General features: G+C 35.7%; 1 protein-coding gene across 1 annotated transcript; it reads left to right on the top strand.

The window, feature by feature from the left end:
* The first annotated feature begins 1,056 nt into the window (after nucleotides 1–1,056).
* LOC145096877 (polyadenylate-binding protein RBP47-like) lies at nucleotides 1,057–4,523 on the top strand. Its single transcript, XM_079034248.1, has 6 exons — nucleotides 1,057–1,738; nucleotides 2,559–3,030; nucleotides 3,585–3,640; nucleotides 3,731–3,861; nucleotides 3,961–4,057; nucleotides 4,200–4,523. Exons 1-6 carry the CDS (start codon nucleotides 1,352–1,354, stop codon nucleotides 4,362–4,364), a joined length of 1,308 nt encoding a protein of 435 aa, XP_078890374.1. The 5' UTR covers nucleotides 1,057–1,351; the 3' UTR covers nucleotides 4,365–4,523.
* Nucleotides 4,524–25,285: the final 20,762 nt, after the last annotated feature.

Below are 25,285 nucleotides of genomic sequence, written 5' to 3'. Positions count from 1 at the left end.
TTATTTTTGGTAAAAAGAAATGGTAATGGTGCGGTGGAATCAGGTGTTGTTTTTTTCTTTGAAATCAATGGTTCAAGTCCTCTCCGAACCTAAGATGAAATTATGAGCAGTTTATGAATAAATTAAATACCGATAAGAAACTATTTTTTTTATAAAAATGTAAGACAAATAGCTATTTAATTTTATAAAAATAAGGTGACCTAATCAACAGAAACAAAACATAATAACTTATGGTGGTATGATCGATACATTGAATGTCATATGGTCAAAAATAACAACCAGTTATTTTTGGTAAAAAGAAATGGTAATGCTGCGGTGGTATCAGGTGTTGTCTTTTTTCTTTGAAATCAATGGTTTAGTCCTCTCTGAACCTAAGGTGAAATTATGAGCAGTTTATGAATAAATTAAATGCCGATAAGAAACTTTTTTTTTTATTTATAAAAATGTAAGACAAATAGCTATTTTATTTTATAAAAATAAGCTGAATCAATAGAAACAAAACACAATAACTTATGGTGGTATGGTCGATACATTAAATGTCATATGATCAAAAATAACAACCAGTTATTTTTAGTAAAAAGAAATGGTAATGGTGCGGTAGAATCAGGTGTTGTTTTTTTTTTTCTTTGAAATCAATGGTTTAAGTCCTCTCCGAACTTAAGGTGAAATTATGAGCAGTTTATGAATAAATTAAGAGTCAATAAGAAACTTTTTTTTTTTTCATAAAAATGTAAGACAAATAGCTATTTAATTTTATAAAAATAAGCTGACCTAATCAACACAAAACAAAACATAATAACTTATGGTGGTATGATGGTATGATCGATACATTGAATATCATATGATCAAATATAACAACGAGTTATTTTTGGTAAAAAGAAATAATATTGGTGCGGGAAAGACGGGTGATGGTGGTGGGCATGTTTAGAGTTGTCACAAGGTCACTGAAACCCAGGCCTTTCCTGATTTTGCAGTCTTCCCAAACCCTTGTTTGGATTCCTCGAACCTTAAAATGGCAAAACAATTCCATATTATTATAAAATATAAAACGAAAAACAAACACAACTTGTTTTCGAAAATATCTGTGTATCAAGAAACTGGATCCGGTGGCCGACCATAACACAACACAACCCCATGTTAAAACAACGGCTTAGATTACAAAACTACCATTAAATCCAATGGCTACACCACCATGAAACTTGGCTTCACCATCAATCTCACAAATCCCCTATTCCCATTTCTCTAAAACTCTCAGATTCGCTGTTGTTATCGCACAAACCTTTACGTATAACCCGTATCTTTATACATAATACTATAAAGTTTGTGTCTTTTTTCGGAAAACAGAGTGAAGATGCAATCCGGGAATGATGGCGGGTCTGATCAGCAACAACAAACGCAGAAAACCCAGCCAGCGGTTCCGACGACGACGACAGGAGCAGCGGCGGGGATGGGTGTGGGTGTGGGTCTAGGGCAGCAGCAGTGGGTGGCGATGCAGTACCCTGCGGCGGCGATGTTAATGCAGCATCAGATGATGGCACCGTCTCCGGCTAATTACCAAGTGACGCCACACTACATGCCGTACCACCCGCACCACCTCCACCATCAGCCGCATACTCCGGTGGTTCAACCGCCGCAGCAGGGATCCGGTGGAGGAGACAACAAGGCGATCTGGGTTGGTGACCTTCACAGTTGGATGGATGAGGATTACCTCCGTAACTGTTTTGCTTCCACCGGCGAGGTCCTTTTTATAATCTCTATCCTTATTTACATTGCTTATCAATCTAATAAATAATCTTCTATGCAATTATTATCTCAATTCGTCATATCTTGTGGTAATTAATGTGATTTATTTGGGTATTGTTCATCAAAGAGGAACATTACTCACATGTTGCTCATTAAGCTTTTAATTTGGGATTCTATTAGAAAGAAAGATCCATCTGGATTTTTTATATCGATATGCAACTAAAATTGCTTCAAATTTTAATCACTTGTGATGGTATGTTCTTGATTTTATCTCATACTAGTGTATTCCAGTGATAATCGTTGAAATAAAAGTTTTTTTTTTTTTGTTGACATTATTAGTAGATATCTATTTTAGCATGTCTTTCATTTTGTTGTCTCACTGTTTTTGTTTCTTTTTCACACAACAAAAAGATTTTAAATAGTACAAGACTAACTATTGTCTTTAAAGTTATGTTAACAAAGTGTATCATGAATTTAAACTTTTTTTTTAAAAAAGGAACTGTTATGTACCCTAATCTGACTGAGAAACAGTGGTCACCTATAATTGACAGCAAATCATTGGTGTCGCTATATACATTGCTTTCACTATTTTTTTCACAAAAATAAAAAGAAGATTTTAAATAGTGCAAGATTAATATGATATTTTTTTACCTAATGGGTTAATCACTTAATCTGATGTTTTATTTAGTCTAAAATAGATACACGATGCTATATGTATACATACATCACTTTATCCGGACAGACATTTATCCATACACGACTTAATTGGGAAAAAAAACAGCCCCTAACTAGATTTTTAAAAAAACTTATTGTAGGTTGCGTCAATTAAGGTTGTTCGCAATAAGCAGACAGGTATCTCAGAGGGATACGGGTTTGTTGAGTTTTTTTCACATGCTGCAGCAGAAAAAGTGTTGCAGAATTATGGTCACATTGTTATGCCTAACACAGAACAACCGTTTCGTTTGAACTGGGCTACATTTAGCACGGGAGACAAACGTTCAAATAACAACGCTTCTTCTGATCTTTCTATTTTCGTAGGAGATTTAGCTGCAGATGTAACTGACGCTTTATTACATGAAACTTTTGCGAATAAATATCCATCCGTTAAAGCTGCTAAAGTCGTTATTGATATTAATACTGGCCGATCTAAAGGGTATGGATTTGTAAGATTTGGAGACGATAATGAGAGGACCCAAGCCATGACTGAAATGAATGGGACTTACTGTTCGACTCGGCCTATGCGTATTGGCGCTGCAACCCCGAGAAAATCTTCTGCTTACCAACAAGGTACTGTGTTTGGTATGCATTGGACTGTGACTGAAACCAATGTCAGTGGGACAAAAATTCAAATGTTTTGTCCATTCTAAAAGGTGCAAAAGACGTGAATGCTCTCCTCGTCTTCATCATAGAAATTAGCCCTAGAAAAATTTGTCAAGTCCCGTTACACAGGATGGGACTATACAAGCTTTCTAGGGCTCTTTTGGATGATGGAAACAAGAAGGGCATTCACGTCTTTTACATAGATAAGAGATCATAATAATTACTCATAATAATTAATTATTATGAAATAGGAAAAATCCAGGACAAAAAGAGTTGTCCCATTACATCAGTCCCGGTCTCCACATTAGACCGGGACTGATGTTAGGATGAGACTGACAAACTGCAGTCTTATGTCCTATCCAAAAGGTAGTGTAGAGACTTGCTCTCTAAATTTTGTATGTGGAAAAGACGTGTATGCCCTCATCATCATCATTCTAGAAATAGCCCTAAAAAACTTGTCCAGATAAAGTGTTGCAAAAGTAGTTGAGATCTTGATTTGGTGGTGACTTTTTGATTCTTAGGAGGTTATACGTCGAATGTTGGCTCGCAAAACGATGGAGATTCTACTAATACGACAGTCAGTTCCCAACTTCTTCCACTAATTTTATAAATTTTATTGTGAAATAATCATTCATATTCTCTTTGGTTAACCGTTGATTGGTTCTAGATTTTTGTGGGAGGGCTTGATCCAACGGTTAGTGATGAAGATCTTAGGCAGCCATTCACGGAATATGGCGAGATTCTTTCCGTAAAAATACCAGTTGGTAAAGGTTGCGGATTTGTACAGTTTGCTAACAGGTTAAATTTCCTTCTTTTTACCAACTCTTTTTACCCCGGATTTTTCCTTTTTCATAATAATTAATTTTGTATTGTTACTCCATTAACTTCTATTCATAGAAATAACGCTGAGGAGGCACTGCAAAAATTAAACGGGACAGCAATAGGGAAACAAACAGTCCGCCTTTCTTGGGGACGCAACCCCGCAAATAAGCAGGTATGCTCTTAGTAATGTTGGGTAACAATTTACTCTATAAATAACTTGAAAAATATTTTTGTTATAATCTTATTTGGGTAACAATTTACTCTATAAATAACTAGAAACATATCGTATTTAATCCGGTTCTTGAAATTTGCAGTTGAGAAATGATTTTGGGAATCAATGGCCAGCAACAGCATACTATGGTGGTCAGATTTATGATGGATATGGTTATGCTCTTCAAGCACCACATGACCCAAGCATGTATGCTGCAGCATATGGGTCATATGCTATGTATGGTACTCATCAGCAACAAGTAAGCTAAATGGGTGGGGGGATAAAATTTTGAGTAAAGACTCTATTAGTTGATTACTTTAGGGATATTGGCAAACTGGATTTATTTTTTCATTTATTTGCAAGTGTGGGATTCAATTTGGAACCTTTTTGATCGTAATAATCTAACTTGCAGAATTTGATGTGGCCATTTGTTTGTGTTAAGTCTATTCTCGATTCTCCTGTTCAATGTTGATGCAAAAAAGTTAAAGTTCTATCAGCCCAGTTACGTATAATTTTTGTAAAGCCCATTAACAAAAGGTCTCTTGGACCAACTTTAGGTTGACAAGTAAAATGGTTGAAGATGGATGCTCTAAATAAAATGAAATTACACCTTGAAGAGATCATCTTATTATGTTAATGAATTAGTGATACAAAATATAATGAACGGTAAATGTCACTATGGCCCAACCATCTTTCTAGTTATGGTTTAAATGGTCCCTATTTTTTTTTTTTTTTTCGCATTTGAGAGGAACCAAGTTTTACTTTACCGGCTAAATTGGTCAGCTACCTGATAAACCATACACGTCATAAGCAAAGTCAACAAGTGAGTACATCTTGAGTCAACTCTGAGTTAACTTGTGTACATGTCACTGAGTTGTGACTGGTTCCTTGCTTGGGTCCACAGTCCCACAGTCAATAAAAGGAATGACTTATTCGATGAAACCCTAAATCTTGAATACCCTTTTCCACTAAAGGTTACCGACAATCCGACATAACCTCGATACTTCGCTTTCATGAGTCACGATGGCGACCCCACCACCACATTCACCGGATTCAATATCTATAAATTCATGAGACCGTCTCAACTTCGCCGATTTTCATATGATTTATTGTGATTGTGGAGCAGAAATTGCAGAGCAGAAATTGCAGAGCAGAAAATGGAAGTCACCCGTCTGAAAGAAGAAATGGGTCGAGATTTGGTGTTAAGCAGGGTTGAGTCACTCGCATTGCATCGTCGGATTCAGCGCACGGAGAAAGAGGTGACTTCATTGACTATATTGGTGATCGGACTTGTGATTGTGCCTTTTGGTTTTATGGTGGAGAAGTTTCTTCGTATCGTGAACCCCTGATATGTTGGTGGTTCGTGGTGTTTGTGTTGATTAGGTATGGATGTGTGTCTTCTTTTGGTAGTATAATGCTTATATTAGGGTTTATGTGTTTGTTTTGGCCTAGGTGATTGAAGACCTATCTAAGAACAGACAATTTTGTATAAAGTAACTTTGTAACCAACTTTATTTAATGGAAAATTAGTTGTTAATGGAAATCACAATTAATTAGTGTCAATGAGGGTAATTTCGTCATTTCACAATTTACCCTAACATATACTCATGTTTGAGACACCTATGTGGACATACTAAGCTTTTTTTTTGCTCTCCTATTATTGTTACCGTTCAAGTGACCTCACTAAAATGAAGGGATCGATGAAATCAGTTGAATGCTCATGTGGATGTGAAGCAATATTACGAACGTCAACTACTAAATACAACCCTGGCCGACTCTTTTATGCTTGCCCCAAAAAGGTAAATGTCAATTGCATATTCATTAACTGTTGACCTAGATTTTGATATTTTTTTCCTGGGTTTGGTAACTTAATCCATAAACATTCAACTTCCATTGTAGGGGCCTCATGATGGTTTCATATGTTGGGCAGATGAAGTGGAGAATACGAACATGACTGGTGACACAACTTTGATTACAAATTTAATTCGGGCAAATAAGAAGCTTCAATCTGATGTTAGAAAGATGAAATTATGGTTATTTCTAAGTTGGGTTGTTTTTTTTTGTAGTATTAGTCTACAACTTGTAATGGATGTGTAATGAGATTATGGTATCCTTTCATGTTTACCAATGTATTTGTAATGGATATGTAATGAATTTCTAATCCTTTTCCTATTAAATAAATGAAAATGTCATGCTATTGTGTGTCATCGTTTTGTTTGTGTTAGTAGTGTACATAAAATAACATTCAATAAACACATTCTACTAATTCAAGATAGATGCGAAGCTTGTGGAGGACCCCATTCTACTAAGGTTTGTGAGTTGGAGTACAAGAGAGCTCAATACATGTCACAACTAGCATTTTTGCTAGGAAATTCTACTCTCATGCAATAATTCACCTAGTGTAATAACTCTTACTCTAAGTGAATACTATACTCTATTCTCGTTCAAATACATCTCATATGCTTAAATAAGGGTTGGAAACCCTAGAAATCCCGACTCAAGTTCATTATGGACTAGGATTCTCTTATTGGGTCTAATGGACCAATAAATCTCCAACTTCACTATCTTGGGCCTAGGAACCCTAAATGGGCTCTAATTGGACCCACCTTCATGAAACTTAACATTTTGGGCCATAATGGGCCTACAATAAATTTGTTTACCTTTAATGGACCTATTGGGCCATAACAACTCCAATTAACCCTAATGGACCATTAAACACATCCATTTATGCCATTTGGGCCGTGAACACACTTAAGGGCCCAATGGGCCGAAAATTTATTATTGGGCTTCATAAGTTCGATCAAGTTAAGAGAAGGCCAAATTACCTCAATTCCTTGCTCCTAACCCAAACTCTCGGCCCATCTAAAAAAAAGAGATAATGTGTGGTTAATTTGGAACTTGACACCTCACTATTGCTTAAAGGATATCCATATTATTTAGCCAACAAATATCAATGCTCAAGTTGTGTAACCATCATGCAATTACCACTTAAACCCTCTCTTACTTTCCTCCTTAAAACTCACGGCCTAAGGCCATTTCTCCAACTTCATTCCACATCAAAAGTTTTCTCTAGAACTCTCAAGAAAATACTCCCTCACTTCTGCTTGCAAATTTTCGTGAATAGTGCATTTTCAAGAGATTCTTCTTCAAGATCATCAACTTTGGTAAGTTCTTACTTAGATCTTGGATTTAACTTCTTGATATCTTCAAAAATCTCCTCTTATCACCATATTTTGTGGATTATGTTCATTAGAACCATCCAAGTTCAAAAACCTCCTCAAGAGGCTTGCTAAAGTCGAGATCTCTTCATTTCTTCATCAAACACCGAAATCTTCAAACAAGGTGAGTTCATACTCCCTTGTTTTTGGTTTTTACTTTGTTTTGGGGCAGAATACAAGTTGTGTTGTGTAGATCTATGTGTGTATGCATGAATATGTGTGTTTTTCATGATTTATTTGGTGGTTATGTGTTATTTACATCATAAATCTAAAAATATGTTAAGATTATTAATTTTATCACTTGGATCTACATGAAAATCTTGAGAAAAGTATGTTTTATCACATATAATACATGTAAACTAATAGATCTGGGATTTATACACTTAAAATAGTAAAAATGAGCGTTGTGTTCCAAGATCTATAAACTAAACTAAAAAATCAGCTTTTCACAGAAAAGTTTTGGTCCAATATCGAACTGTTTTGACCACCTAAATGATAATATTTTTCAAAACTGTTTTACATGAAGAAACTTCAGGTTTATACCTTTAAAATGACTACTCTCACATTTTCATACGATTTTTCTACAATTTTTGGCAAATTTTACAAAACTGCCTATCAGATTTGAAGTAATTTCGGACCAGCCTGTGAAGGAGAGCAATTTCACACTTATTAGAAGCCATTAAAAATTATGAGAAAAATTGTGAACAAAGTAAACAAAATTTCCAAACTTATAGAATTTATGGATCCAAATTTCGACTTACGATGATTTTTCTACAAAATTTCCAACAACTAGGTCAGAAAAGCCCAAAACCAGAAAAATGTGTGTTTTTACAAAAATCAAGCCAAAAATGATATTTTTGATAAAAATGGGTTTAAAATGTTATTTTTACCACAAACTAGTCTTCAATACAATTTTTTAACAAAATGGAGACTGAAGTGTTATTCTTACAAAAATTGGGTCTTAATTGTAAATTTTTGGCTTATTGGGCCAATAACGTCATTTTTACAAAAGGTGGGATTTTATGCTATTTTAGTGAATAATTGAACCAAAACCAATGATAAACTAACAAACAGATTTATTTGATCATTTTCTAGGTTATTGGGTCTTAGTGACCAATTTATATGTTTGATAGGTCCTGAATACTATTTATATGTTTATTGGGCCTCATTGACCCATTAACATGTGCAATGGACCTTGGATACTATTGTGTGCTATTTGGGCCTGTAAATACCTTACATGTGAAATGGGCCTTAGTTGTCCTTTCATATATATTTCGGGCCCATGTTATAAATCTCATTCCAATTGGGCCTTGAAATGATTTACATGTTTAGTGATACCTTAGGGGTTCACTTACATGGTTCATTGGGCCTGGAATGAGTTTATACTTTTCTTCGCGTAAATTCGATTAAGCATCTAGTGAGTTTTGTCGGTTGGCACCTATTAAGTGTACGATCGTAGCTTGTAGTTATAACCAGAGTCTCTTGGAGGGAGAGCGGGGATTTGTGTATAGATCTATACGGGGATGACACCCCACACCTGATTTGTTCGCTACAGTTAGACTAACTCAGTCCAGGGTGACGAAAACATTATAATCAAAACCGGCGTCCAACAATGCCAAGACAGGCGAAATTGTCATTATTTAGTATGGTTATGACGGCTCACTTAGAGGAATTAACGTTATGAAGTTTACGGAAGACCACTATCTTTTCTCTTGGATTACTTGGAAACATACTCGTACTGGTACTCAACCTCGGGGGTTGGTGTGGTAGCTTTCTCTTTTATAGACAACATCGGGTTGTCTGAGAACATTCTCTTTACATGCTCTTTACATTCCCTCTACATTCTCTTTACCCTTTCAGTCAAATAAACAATAACATACATGCATTAATACAAGATCTAACACAAACATACTAAACAGTTTGCAGAAAATATAGGATTCTATGGTGGTTTCAAAGTTATACAAATCATTTTCACAAACATGCTTATGAACTCACCAACATTTTTATGTTGAACTTTTTAAATTAACTTGTATTCTCAGGAAACCGTTGAAGCAGGATGTGCGAAACAAACTAATGGATATTGTGTTATATTTTGTTTCATCATACTATGACTATTTTGGCATGTAATATCCAAATACAATACTCGATGTAAACAATGAATGTTGTTATATTACATGTGCGATGATGATGATGTTATGTTTCAATTATATACTCTGTAATGATACTAGAACAATGAAGTCACGCTAAAGCCCTCGAACATTTCCGCCGTCTGGTTCAGGGGTGTGACAATACACGACAAAATATCAACAACTAGAGCATAATCTCTACCAACTAGAACGAGTCCAATCCGAGAAGATAGATGCTCTCGAGTCGATGCTATTCAGATTCATGGAAGCTATCGCAAAAAGACATGATGCAACCGATGCAACACTTAGAGTTCAAAAAGCATCTATTTTGAGCATTCACACACAGGTTGGGCAATTAACAAAAATTGTACAAGAAAAGCTATCGGATTTACTTTCAAGAAAAGTCGAGTCAATCCCTATGGATCAAGTCATGGCCGTTGATACAGAAGAAGAAGATGAATTAGAGAATATGAAGGACCTTGAAGAGGAGTCTAATAAGTGACTCGAAGTAAAAAAGAAAGAAGAAGAAGAGTATTGTGAAGCTGCCCAGCCACGACGAGGAAACAATAGTGCCACGTCGTGGGCGATAAAAGAAAATTTTGATTTCTCAGTTGTTGAGCCGTATCGACCACCTCTCCCTTTCCCATCCCGTGCCAATGCAAATTTGGTGAAAAAAGAAAACACGAAGTTCCTTAAGCATGATGAATTTGAACCCGTGAAGGAAGAAGAGGGAAGGAATGGGAGGAGCCTTTACCAAAATAGCAATTGGAAAAAGAAGTGAATTGTTCAAAACCTCCAGTGTCAACGCCAATGATGTTTGAGGTGTTTGCTTTTAGAAGAACACCAAATCCAATAACAGAGGCGGTTGAAGAAAAAGAAGTAGAGAGTGATGAGTCTCATTTTAACAAGAAAAACCCGGAAAGAAACAAGACAAAAGCTAAATACACGAGAATGAGGAAAGAACCCAAGCGGAAACATAAAGAAGATGTCAACCCAACAATGCAAGAAAGTTCAAGAAAGGCATTCAGTAGAAGGGTTGCTTACAAACGAGTAAGTTTCAAGATAATGGAGAATGGGGAGGTTACACTTCCACCCGACGCAACGTAGAGTGGGAAAGAGTCCGACTCACAACTCCTCAAAAAGAAGCGCTTGTCGGGAGGCAACCCGAATTTTATGAGTTTGCATTTTCTTTTCCTTTTGATTTTTTTAGTTTTAAATTTTAAATTTTTAGTTTTTTTAGTTTAACCGAATGATGATGTGTTTCTCTAGTTCTTGATCTTATTTTGTAGTGATGAAAGAGGTGAAGCGGTGAAGGAGCTTAATTTGAAGAAGTCGTGCGATTTTTGAAGACCATAATTGAAGAACAAGTTTTTGATTAAGTGTGGGGTTCCCACATAATGAAGATAAAAGTATTTTGAAGCATATCTACTTAAAAAAAAAGTTGGAATGGTCTTACATATTACAAAGAGTCGATGCCCACATGTTTCAATCTTCGAAGATTCTCTGAGAAGACACCATGACGTGGACATAGTCAACACGTCATGGCAAAAATTTTAATCGCGACTGAATCTTACTACACCACGACGTGGCATCCATAAACCACGTCGTGGTGACATTATTTTGCGCAACCTTAATGACCATTTTCTCGATACCATGATTTGTCGTTGCTTTCCCAATTCGTGGCAGTGGTTCACACATCTTTCAAGAATGGTTCTTTGATTTCATTTGATCTGACACATTTGCATTCGCAAGAAGAAGGTCCAGAAGTACTGTTTCCAGCAATTATATGAGAAGTCTAAGCTTTCCACACAAGTCTCAGAGTTTGATCTCGCCACTACTACCCAAGGGGAGTCTGTTCTAATTCTTCCATTCTAATTTTTTATGTTTTTTAATTGTTTTAGTATGCAATGGGGACATTGCATCACTTAAGTGTGGGATAGGGGTCGAAAAAGTAAATTGCTAGAAAATTTGAAGTAAATTGCTAAAATAATTTAAATTTTCAAATTCTGAAAAATTTAGAAATAGATTTGAAATAATAATCAAAAAATTAAATCTAGTAAAAGTTTATACTTAAGTTGCTAGTGTTGCGTAGGATGATCCGATGAGAGCTCAAATGTTTAACCGGGCCAACATATGTTATAGTATATTTGTGGCTTCCCATTCCTAGTAAAAAGCCATGAGATATGAAATGTAATCTGGTAGTTTATATGACATAATATGTTTTGCATCTTGTACCTGAAATCCATCCGAGAGAGCTTATGTAGTCGTTGCACTTAGACTAATATCTCTAACCAATAAAGGTTGAAGTTAAGCTCCCTTGCTTAAGCATGTAGGATTTGAGCGAAAAAAGTGAGAAATTAAAGAGAGAGAGAGAGAGAGAGAGAGAGAAAGAAATTACCAAGGAGTTGTAATAATTTTGGTGCTATCAAAGTATGAAGATCAAAGATCAAAAATTCTGAAGAATCAAAAAGTGAAGATACCAAAAATCAAACAAAAAGGTGGTGAATTCAAAGAAATCAAAGATCAAATATTAAAGAAATGAAGAATTCCAAAGAGTTCCATTGTGGTATCTAAAGTTGTAATTTTTCTAGATTATGTATGCTTGGGTAGCTTAACCAAAAATACCTTGAGGTTAAGAAAGGTTTCTGAGGATTGATTCGGAGGGTTGTAGAAATGAGTGTCGTATAAGCTAAGGGATGAAGGTTCATAAGAATTGTGAGTAGCTAGGATTGGGGAAGTTTTTAGGAACCTTAGACACAAATATGCGCATTGAGATCCCGGTATAATGGCTGAGTTCAAAAAGGATTTATGTGATATTGGTGATGAAAGTTAGACTTAAAAAATTAGTTTTGCTTGGGGGCAAGCAAAAGATAAGTGTGGGGCATTTTGATATGTACATATCTACATATATATTTTACGTCATATCTTAATATTATTAGCTATATTTTTGATTATTATAGAACAAAAGGTACTTATTATGTTCAATATATGTTATGTAGAGTAAAAGACATGCTCGGAAGCAATATGGAAGCTGGAAGTAGGAAAATGTGAGCTTACGCAAGAAGAAGACACAAAAAGAATGTTGTTGGACAGCTTGACCCCTCGTAAGTACTTTGGCCATATCTCATGACTCGTAACTCCGATTGACATGATTCAAAATGATCTGAAAACTAGACACAATTTCGGACAACTTTCGTGTTTTGAGATATCTCATGACTCGTAACTCCGATAGACGTGATTCAAAATGATCCCACCACGACGTGGTGAATGGAATCTTCGCGATTCTTGACACTGGCTTAGGAATAAGGGATAAACACAAGGACCACGACGTGGTGCCTTTACCACATCGTGGTGCCGCGATTTTGGTTAACTATATATATCTTGGACATTAGGTCGATTCCAGAGAAGAGAGGGTTGAAGGCTGCGACTATTAACGAAAAAATACCCTTCCAAGACCCCTTTGAGGGCATAATTCAACTAGAGATCAAAGGATAAAGAGATTGGAGCAAGGGTTCGCATCTACACATTTGGTTTGGCTAGTTTAATCATGATTAGTCTAGTTTTCATTATGTTTATGTGTTTTCCAGTTGTGATTATGGGCTAAAAACCTTTGCTTTCGTTTAGTTAGATGAAACCTAAAACTTTGAGTTAGTTTCTTACTTTATGGATTATATGAATTTGGTTTATGCATGTGTTTGATTATCATTACCCAACATGTTAAAGTTTGTTACTTTGTTGCTTAATTTCAAGTGTAGTGTAGCTTAGTGACCGTTAAATTACATGAACTTGATTACCTAGTGATTTAGTGACCATTAAATTGCTAGAGCTAGGATCGAAAAAATCTTAGATAAGTAATAAAAGTAACAAATTTAGCTGTGTTGGAGAACATAACTGTGACCATAATTGTGTTTGTTTAGATAAATCTTACATAGCTCATCTATAATGAATAATTAATTTTGTGTTTTGCTTGTGTATGACTATACAAGGTAGTTCATGAATTGGTGAAAATATTAGTAAATTTGGACTTGAATTGCTAATTACAATAACTTGGTAACCAACTTTATTAATCCATAAATAAGAACTAACCATAGGAAAAAGGAGGATTCGAAACTAAACGAAAGTGTTTTAGTATATTGATTACAATCGTTTTTATTTGAGTGCTAAAGTTTTTCTAAACGTATAAAATCATATAAAACCCCCACTTTTAGTTGTTTTTCTTAGTTTAGCTTTTAGTAATTATTTTATTAATTAAATACCGTTCCCTATGATCGACACCCGACTTACCCAAGCTATACTATAATCTGACTAGGTACACTGCCTATAGGTGCATAGTTAGTATAAGTTTGTTAGGTTATAAATTTAAAAGTTGATAGGTATATTTTGTGCACATCAGCTCTGTGTGCACTATAATGGGTTAGTGCACATAAGACCTTATGTGTGCATTATCATGCGTTATTGCACAAGAAGAGACCCCATATGTGCAATATAACATATGAAGGTTATCCGTGTGCAATTTAAATGGAAACGAATATGAAGACTTAAGTTATACGTTAGGACTTAGTTTATTCATGATGGGTTTTGAGCATTCTAACACTCCTAAGATGTGCATGCAACCCTAGAAACCTTGGATCTATGTTTTCTCTATTATACATGCATACATTCATTTTTCCAAGGTTTCATCCTAACTAGCATACCATGAAGTAAATGTAATACAAAAATCTAGTAGAATGACATACCTTTTCTTTAGCTTGATTCCTTAGACCTTTAAGAGCCTAGCACCCCAAGTGTGATGCCTCAAATGCTTCACACAACACCACCAACAAATTGGATGAACTTGAGAAGAGATATACACTCAAAAATCGGCGAGCACTTCTTGCAAAGACTCTAGGTGCCAATTTCATGAGCTATGAGGCTTCTTATATAGTGTGGCATAATTAGGGTTACACCATGCAAACCCTAATGTGCATAACTTTCCACATTCCTCATGCTCCATGAGTTTTAACCTCCATGGAGTATCCATGGGTCACCACGTGGTTTTAGCCCAACATGAATAACTATGGATCATAAGCCCACTTTATAAGAATGAATGATTTACCAAATCAATCCCCATTTATTTAATTCGTCTCTTTTGATCACAAAATTAATTCCAAACTAATTCTTGATCAATACTAATTAAATAATATGATTTCATATTAATATATTAGAACATATAATATATTAATAAATCATAAATATCCTCTTCTCTAAGGTCCATCCTACAAATTTTTCTGGTGCCATGCAACCCAAATGTACCATGCTACTCTCGGGTCAAGTACATACCAATTATAGTTATGAGCTTAGACACTAAATCCAACAGTCTCCCACTTGGATAAGTCTAATAACTATAAATGCAAGTACTATTGGATTAGGTGTCTAAGCTCATAACTATTTTGGTATGTACTTGACCCGGTTATGAGCATGGTCCTTTTGGGTTGCCTTCACTCATGCAACTTCATTGGATGACAAGAAGAGAGAGAGAGAGAGTATAATTTATTATATGAATAATAAATTGGTACTTAAAATGGTTTTATTAATATATTACAAGTTTAATATATTATTTGGAAATCATATTACTTAATTAGTATTGATCAGAAATTAATTTGGTGATCAAAAGAGACTGATTAAATAAAGGGGACTGATATTGCAATTAACTGTTAGTTGCTAGTTGGGCTGATGGACTCCATAGAGTGGAGTGGACGAAATTTATGGGGAAACCCATAAGATGTCGTCCAAGGGCTCTAAGGAAGGAATCCATGGGCTGCTTAGGCCTTAAGCAGGAATTAGGGTTTCCTTCAGAAACCTTAACAGACCACACAACTATATAAGGAACCCTTTATATAGGATTTTCGGCCCTATGAGTTTTATGAGAAACCCTAGCCGAAATCCTTCCCTCTCTAAGTCATCTTGTTGAATTGAGTGATTGCGATTCCATTAGAGGTGCAACATTTGAGGCACTAGGCTTTCAGAAGTCAAGATCAAGAAGGATTGTGATTGTTATTGCTACATAACAATCAAGGTAAACTTTCTAACCCTAATCATATGTGATTTTCAGATTTGTATGCTAGTCAATTAGGGTTTATTGCTTTGGTATTCAATGTTGTATGTTTAATTAGAAAAGCTAGATTAAAGCAATTAGGGTTGCATGAACACCATCGGAATGATGTTATGCACATAACCGTCAGTGGTATCAGAGCCTAGGTCGTTTTATAGTGAATAGATGCAAAAGTGAACCACCAAAGTTCAAGAAAATTGAAAATTTGGTCTTCTGACTGGCAGACTCGCCAAGTCCCTGTATGGACTCGACGAGTTCCATAGTGGACTCGACGAGTCCAAGGGTCTGTTGCCGGATTTTTCGATTTTCCTGCCAGATTTTGTTGAGGATTGCTTACAAAACTCGTTTTTATTGCCTAAAATCGATTTTTTATATTTTGTAATGGTTATCCTCATCAAAATTAATGGATTTGTTTAAATATGGATAATATAGGATTATTATTAGTCAAATATTTGACCTAGTAAGATTGAAAAGTTTCAATTTACACCCTTTAGGTTTTATAGTTTAAATTTGAACTTAAAAGCTTTAGTTTTTGAAATTTAAATAGTTAAACCATAATGTTTTGAAAGGTTTCAAAAATTTTCCTCAAGTTTTGGAATTTAAAATTTAATTAAAAGGTATAAATTTTGAAATATTAAATTCTAAGTCCCTAGTATTTTGAAAGTTCAAATTACACCCTTATGGTTTTATTAATTTAATTAAGAGTTTAATTAAAAGATATAATTAATAAATTCATATATGGTTTAAGTTAATCAAATTAAAAGTCTAATTTATTAATAGATTAAACCATTTAGTATTTTAAAAGTGTAAAATACACCCTTATACTATATAAAATTAAAAGTTTAATATTATATATGAATAAGTAAAATGTCAGTCTTACCATTAGTAGGCCTCATTCATGAAGTTGGTCTCTAAGGGGTGTTTAAGGAGATTGCCTATAAAATGGCTATTGAATGGGTATCCACTCTTACCAACCACCACACTCTTGACTAGTGGAGGGTCGTTAGCCGAACGGGTAGGATAGGACACAACCTTCCATTATAAGTATAATGAAATACGAAGTAACTAAACACTCTTATAAATTCCCATATCTTAGTTACTTTAGGAAAAATGTGGAGTTGGTGCTAACCCATGAAATTACACTTTGCACCTTGTTGAGACGTTAGTGGAGCCTGTGTGGTTAACCGGCACACTAATTTAGGACTGACAAGGATGGCAAAGGGTGACTCGATGTTTGTCATAGATCAATGGAGCGTGTGTGGTTAACCGACACATTGATTAGGTGATAATGACATTGAGGGTACCAAGTGTATTTGCATAACTATCCACACCTTGTTTGTGATCCTCGACATCCAAGTCATAAACTTAAAGGGCACAATCGAGATTTAAACATGCCATTGAAAAGTTCAATGAATCTCAAAGGATCTAGGAGTTTCAATTCATTTAAAACCTAATTTTCATTTTTCGTTTTTCATGGTGGAATTGGTAAATCATCATTTACCTACCATCAAATGTTCTGTAATTTGGATTATGACATCCCTCTTCCAAATTGTAGAATATTGTGTTGGATCCTAGCCTCAATATTTCATTTGGGTGCTATATTGAGGAATTTATCAACTAACTTGAATTTCTCCCGTTTTGTAGATGTCAAAATCTATCAACTATGATTTTCCTGAATCCCTTGGAAAAAGTTTTCCACATGAAGATGATGTTCCACGATTGGATTGTGGAAATGGAAATCATGCTTCACTTCTTCCACCTCCTCCGATAATTCTCCCTGACCCACGTGTTCGAAGACTTGAAAAATTCAAGATCACTCAAGCCCTATTTTCAAAAAGGATTTGAAGTTGCATATTGATAGATTGGGAATGTTGGGTATTGATGTGTCAAGGAAGTTGGCTGTTGACTTGGTTCTTCAGTCACTTCCTGAATCATATAGTGAGTTTATTGGAGAGTACTATATGATGGACGACGACGTGACCCTTATTGATTTGAATTATTTGCTTATTGCTGCTGAATCAACGATGATTTGGCGCATTGGTCAAGCAAATTTGTCTTGTAAATCAATGTCCCATCCTTCTATGGGAAATGGCTACATTGGAAGTCCAGAAAAGTTTTCTCTACGCAAGATAAAGGCTGAGTTGAGATAGTCCCGTGTACCATTCCAGAAGAATCCATATGTTTCTACTGCCAAAAGAAGGGGGCATTGGTTACGAAGCCGCACTGACTACCTGAGAGATCTAAGAGATGGGAGAGTCAAGATGTATGACTTTGCTTCAGGTAACATCCACTATCTAACTCTATTAAGTTTTCTATTTTAGATTCTTAATACATGATGTGATAAGATTGCATTTTGATGTGTTGTAGGATCGAAGAAAAGAAAGGAAGCTTAAAGGAAGAACTGAGCTGAGTCTGATCGCGAAGAAATGGATTTCGATCGCATGATTCGATGATCGGGTTTTTGAGCTGCTGCTTAGAGTTATGATAGATTTCTTAGGAATATGTAATAGCATAGTTTTCATTTGAATTTGCGTTGTAAGGACAAGTTTTCCGCACCTTTTATAATTTTTTTTTTTGAGTTTTGCAATGTTATTTGTGAAAATTGATGCTTGTGTGTTTCTATTATAAGCAATATTAAGTGGATGTGATTCTTAGTTATGTTATTTATGGCAGTTTCATATTTTTGTAAGTAAGGAAAGATTCCATCGCCCAAGTCTCAATTGGACAGAAGCTTGGAGTCATATGATTTGAGTCATGTGATGTATGGAAATCTTGGTACTTAGAAAACTAAGACTAATTCCTTTCTCACACAAGTATGTGAGTCAAGTGAAGGACTAAAGGACTAGAACACAATGTTGTGCACATGTCAAGTCCACTACAAAAACGATGAGACTATTCGTCATGATTTACTAAAAGTTTAGTAAATGTGGTTATGCTTACAAGATTAAGTGTAATTTTGAACTATTGAAAAGTTTCAATGAATGGCAGAACGAATAAGAAGAATCAATTTGGTAGAAAGATAAAAGTTTCTCCAATCTGAAAAAATGGGAGAATACTTTAATATCATGCTTTTTGATCGTCTCATTGATTATGAAACCATATCACAGTTGATCCCCTAAGGACACCTTAGTGCACTAGTATGGCTAAGAAGAGGAATCGAAAATTGTTGAAATGGTTAAATCAAAGGGTGAATCATAATTCGTTCCAAAATCGAGTCTAAGATTCATACTCCAAGATTGTGAATTGAGTGACATAATCTTAAGAAAATGGTTGAAGAACACTCATCAAATGTGGAGTAGAAAAATGTTTTCCTTACTCTTACACGTTTGAAATTGGTAAGTTGTGATGTCTTGGACAAGACAAAGACCAACTAAGACCAATTGTGTGTAGTGTTTGTCTTGATAAGAATCTGCACTAACTCTTGAATATTTGTTTATTAAGAAATGTTTCTTGATAAGAGAATCTTATATGTCAAGAGGTCAGTGGGAGTCTAAATGATCTTGAAAAGGTTTTAGAACTAATCAAGAGTAAAACCTAACATTAAACACTCACATGACTTGAGGTTTGTAACCTATCGTGATGACACATTCTTGTTTCTGTGCCCATTCCATTTAAAGTTGACTATGCATGTGAGTCCTATGAGTTCTCATTTGATTGCATAAGACAAAGTACCTTGATCAATGGAAAGTACATTGATATGTAGGGGTGAGCTTCTCAATAACTTGGAAGCAATGGTGGGACCCTTGAGGGCAAGAAATTAAGAATGAACAAGTTTTGTCCATAAGAGTTTGGATTTATCAAAAACATTATCTGATGATTATGGTTATGCCAAATTCACATCGATAGGAACACATACACCATAAAATCTAAGTGATAAGGTTTCTCTCCGCTTCATGAAAATGATTGTGAGGAAACGCTTTCACTAAGAGAGATTTTAAGGAGATAGCAATTATGATATTTGCGTTCTCAAATTCGATTATGATTACGGCATCCCTCTTCATAGTTCGAATTGTGAGATTTGGCAATTAGTCTAAACATTTAGGACTTATCACTATAAGTTCTGAATTAGTATAGACATACATATGAGCTATCCAAGGAAAGGTGTATGAGTTTGAGAAGCTTAGATAAAGGCTTATAGAAGCATAACGTATTAGAAATATGAACTTTGGAAGTCAATAAGTATTGATTTCTAGAAGTCCAACTGTTTTTCTGAATACGTGTCAAAGCTAGTGGGAGCATAAATGTTATGTTGGTATGGATATAATTATCATGTTGGTAGGAGCATGATTATTATTTTAAGTGTTGCAAGTTAGAAATATTAATTATAGAAAACAAAAGTTTCAATTCACAAAGTTGCAAGAGTTGAAAAGTTGTTTTGCTATAATTAAGGGAGAGAATATTATACTTCATTTCAAATCTAAAAGCTTAGATCGAGAAATTTTAACCAAATTTAGTCAAAGGACATATATAAATGTTATGTTGAAATGATTCAACATAAGGGAATTTTATATATGGCAGTATTATAACAAGAAACTGGTAAAGTATCACGTTTTTCGTTATGAATTGTGTCCCATACGCTTCGGGTATAGGATCAATTACATATGGTGTAACGTTCGAACGTTCTAAAATTTTCAAATGCCTAGGGCATTAAAGTGGGAAAAGAACTGGAACTGGATTTGACTAAAATAATTAAACAACTGTCAAGGACAATCTAAGGTTCGCCAAGGATTTGTCACTTGTGGGCAGTTGGAAGTATAGTAACGTATGGACCATAATGACATTATTATGATTAGATATGGTTCTATTAATAAAGAGTTGTCGCATGGCAAATACGGAAATGTTTCCATATTGAGAGTTGTACGTTAAGAATCTATGTCTAGATCACAAACTTTTATGCAAGAAGGATGTTCAAAGGAATGTACTTTGAATGTGAGACTTCACCTCTAGGGAATTGCCTTGAAACAATCTCCATTAGTGCACTTTGTAATATCATTGGCAAAGTCTTGGTGGCTTTGGTGCTGTGGCAAGAATTTGGTATTCTTACACTGATGACAAGGATTACGAGTTGTGACATGAGTATCAATGGAAATGTGTTCAAATGATCTATTTCACAAAGTATGGACCATAGGAAACCAGAATGTGCATGCTTGGAGCATGGGACAACTGTTGTTATAATTCAGGTAATAAGGTGATTAAATAAAAGTGATTTATTTATACTCAAAAGTTTGGGGCCATATAGGATTAGTATTATTCTTGTTTTTCACTTTGCATGTTTTTACTTCCCGAATAATAAGATTATTCAAACCATCCACAGTCGATAAATACTTTCGAAGTAGGTATTGAAGCTAGATTGTCATGAATCCGACTGTAGATTGTCTAAAGTGTTTTAGACATAGCAAAAGTTTGTTGTAGTGTTCATGAGTACTCCTGAAATAAGATTTGAGTATTGGATTAAACCCACGCTCACTTGAATCACTTCATGGGTTTTCTCACAGGTGATTAGTGAGACAATAATATCTTATATTCTTGAAACCGAGACATGTGAGTTGTAATTTGCAAGTCGGTTGCACATTGATAATATGTAAACGCACCAGTAACTTGATGTTATAAAACATATTGTTGTGTGTGATTTGATGAGTAGGTACAAGAAAACATTTGAGTCAAAGTTTATCCATTCCTTTTACCCAAAGTGGGATAAAATCGATATATATGGGTCCCTCGATGATTTAGTGATGACACCCTAAGCGCTTGGCCAAACCGGGACTAAGTTGATATGTTCAATTGCAGTCTGTTGTCAGTCGTCATAAATCGGAAATTGGGAAACAACACATGAACAGAGAGTATGATTAAAATCCGTGTCTCAGTTCATACGATATTTAGAATGGAGGAATATATGATTCCTTATCTAATGGACACATTTCTGATAAGATCAGAGTTGACAACGGCTTTTGAAAGCTACGATTGCTGATCAGGTTCTGAAGTCGTACTTGAAAATAGTTATTAGACTTATCCAACTGGGAGACTGTTGGATTAGGTGTTTAAGACCATAAATATTTTGGTATGTACTTGAACCGATTATGAGCATGGTCCTTTTGGGTTGCCTTCACTCATGCAACTTCATAGGATGACAAGAAGAAAGAGAGTATAATTTATTATATGAATAATAAATTGGTACTCGAAAATGGTTTTATTAATATGTTAAAAGTTTAATATATTATTTGGAAATCATACTACTTAATTAGTATTGATCAGAAATTAATTTGGTGATCAAAAGAGACTGATTAAATAAAGGGGACTGATATTGCAATTAACTGTTAGTTGCTAGTTGGGCTGATGGACTCCATAGAGTGGAGTGGACGAAATTTATGGGGAAACCCATAAGATGTCGTCCAAGGGCTCTAAGGAAGGAATCCATGGGCTGCTTAGGCCTTAAGCAGGAATTAGGGTTTCCTTCAGAAACCTTAACAGACCACACAACTATATAAGGAACCCTTTATATAGGATTTTCGGCCCTATGAGTTTTATGAGAAACCCTAGCCGAAATCCTTCCCTCTCCAAGTCATCTTGTTGAATTGAGTGATTGTGATTCCATTAGAGGTGCAAAATTTGAGGCACTAGGCTTTCAGAAGTCAAGATCAAGAAGGATTGTGATTGTTATTGCTACATAACAATCAAGGTAAACTTTCTAACCCTAATCATATGTGATTTTCAGATTTGTATGCTAGTCAATTAGGGTTTATTGCTTTGGTATTCAATGTTGTATGTTTAATTAGAAAAACCTAGATCAAAGCAATTAGGGCTGCATGAACACCATAAGAATGATGTTATGCACATAACCCATCAAGTATGACTAAAAATACGGACTAGCAATTGTAGCTTTTAAAAGCCTCTGTCGAAACGAGATGCTCCATTTTAGATAAGTGAACATATAATCCTCTGTTCAAGATATCAGCCGGAAAAATACATTGAACAACGTCATACTTATTGTCCAACAATTTGTTTCCCGATTTCCGATTTGTTTGACATAGAACTTAATCGAACACATCAATTTAGTTCTGATCGGGGCCGGAACATAAGTCAAAACAAAATCATCGAGGGGACCAAGATATACCTTAACATAATTATATGGAAGTCAAAACATGCAAAATGAAACAACTGTAAATGATTGACACAAGATGGTACCATACTAGTAAATAAAAAACACCTTTTATTTAACCATCAAATGTCAATTACATTTCAACTATTACAAGTTTCGAAAGCTATCCAATCATTAAAACTAATATTATCCTTCAGCCCAATGCGCCTCGCATGCTGTAAATGCTTAACCCTACTCAGTCCCTTTGTGAGGGGATCTGCTGGGTTCACATCCGATGATACCCTTTTTGCCACGAGGAGTCCTTTTTCTATTCGATGTCTAATGAAGTGGTATTTTCTATCGATGTGCCTATATCTGCCATGATCCCTTGGTTCCTTGGCTTAGGCAACTGCACTCTCGCTATCACAGAAAATCTCCATAGGCTCCTTTATAGCTGGTACAACTCCAAGGTCTCCAATGAAGTTCTTCAGCCTTATTGCCTCCTTTGCCGCCTCGCTTGCGGCTATGTACTCTGATTCGCAAGTTGAATCAGCTACTATCTCCTATTTGGAACTTTTCCAAGTTATTGATCCTCCATTCAGGGTAAAGACCCTGCCCGACTGAGAACGGAAATTATCCCTGTCAGTCTGAAATCTGGCGTCACTATAGCCCACCACTCTCTAGTTATCACTCCCACCGAGGGTAAGGACCCAGTCCCTAGTCCTCCACAGGTACTTGAGAATGTTCTTACCGCAGTCCAGTGAGCGTTGCCAGGATTCCCTTGATATCTGCTGACCATGCTGAAAGCAAATGCCACATCAGGGAGAGTACAAGTTATAGCATACATGATCGAGCCAACAGCAGAAGCATATGGTATTCGAGTCATCTCAGCTATCTCAGCCTCTATACTCGGACTCTGAGTTTTACTCAATTTGGCATTACTCTGGATCGGTAAGTCTCCTTTCTTGGAATCCTACATGCTGAATTTTTTCAACACCTTATCCAAGTAGGTACTTTGACTAAGTCCAATTAGTCTTTTACTCCTGTCTCTCAATATCCTTATCCCAATAATATAGACAGCTTCTCTGAGGTCCTTCATAGCGAAAAACTTCCCAAGCCAGGACTTAACCTCCTGCAAGGTTGGGATGTCATTTCCTATGAGTAGTATGTCATCCACATACAATACCAAAAATCTAACTATGCTCCCACTAGCTTTGACATATACACGGGACTCATCCTCGCTTCTCAAAAAGCCAAATTCCTTGACTTTCTCATCAAAACAAAGATTCCATCTGCGAGATGCTTGTTTCAATCCATAGATGGATTTCTCAAACTTACACACTCTATTAGGGTACTTTGCATCGACAAAACCCTCTGGCTGACTCATGTAAACATCCTCAGCCAACCTTCCATTAAGGAAAGCGGTTTTGACATCCATTTTCTATATTTCATAATCATGAAATGCAGCAACGGCTAGCATAACCCTAATAGACTTAATCTTCGCTACTGGTGAGAAGGTTTCATCATAATCAACTCCCAGAGTTTGAGTAAAACCCTTCGCAACCAGACGTGCCTTATAAGTGTGTACATTCCCATCCATATCGGTCTTCTTCTTGAAGATCCATTTGCACCCGACTGTCTTACGACCCGATACATTGTCAACGAAGTTCCAAACTTGATTATCATACATAGACTGAATCTCGCTGTCCATAGCCTATTTCCATTTAGTAGACTCAGGGCCTGCCATGGCTTCCTTGTAGTTGTTAGGTTCATCCAAATTTATCAGTGTGCTATCACTGATAAATGTATCACCCTAAGATGTTATATGAAAATCATATAACACAGGTGGAACACTAACTCTACTGGAACGCCTTAGAGGTACGGACTCGTCAATCAGCTTAACAGGAGTTTCCTCCACAGGTTGATCGCAAGTGTTTGAGGTTCCTTCACCGCTTGACTCTTGAAGTTCTTCAAGGTCAATTTGACTCCCACTGTCTCCATGGCTTATGAGCTCTCTCTCATGAAAGACTCATCTCCTCGCAACGAAGGCGACATTGTCGTTCGGTCTGTAGAAGAGATAACCAAAGGATTTTTGTGGATTGCGGATGAAAATACTGATGGGTTTTGAGCATTCTAACACTTCCTAAGTGTACATGTAACCCTAATAACCTTGAATCTATGTTTTCTCTATATACATGCAAATTTCTTTTTCAAGGTTATTTCCTAACTAGCATGGCATGGGGAATAAATAAAATATAAAACTAGTAGAAATACATACCTTGTTGTTGCTTGGATTCCTTCGAGACTTTGTGAGCCTAGCACCCCAAATGTTGTGCCTCAAATGCTTCACACAACACCACAAAACTTGGAATAACTTGAGAGAATACTTCTTACACTCAAAATCGGTTATGCCCTCTCTAGTAACACTAGGTCCGATTTTACTAGCCAAAGGGTCCCTTTTATAGTGGTGTCACAATTAGGGTTTTCACATGAATACTCTTAATTGTCATGACTCTTCATTTCTCATGACCCATGGGTTTGTAACTCCCATGGACTATCCATGGAGCTCCAAATGGTTACATCCATAACCCATAAACCATGGATCATTAATCCACCATAAAATAATTGATGATTGTCATAATCAACCCTTATATATTTAATTAGTCTCACTTTGATCAC

This window comes from Lactuca serriola, chromosome 4 (genome assembly GCF_051521515.1).
Source record: "Lactuca serriola cultivar US96UC23 chromosome 4, Lser_US96UC23_V15, whole genome shotgun sequence".
Taxonomy (NCBI): domain Eukaryota; kingdom Viridiplantae; phylum Streptophyta; class Magnoliopsida; order Asterales; family Asteraceae; genus Lactuca; species Lactuca serriola.
The sequence above is the reverse complement of the archived record's forward strand: the minus strand, read 5'-3'. Positions and strand labels throughout refer to the sequence as shown.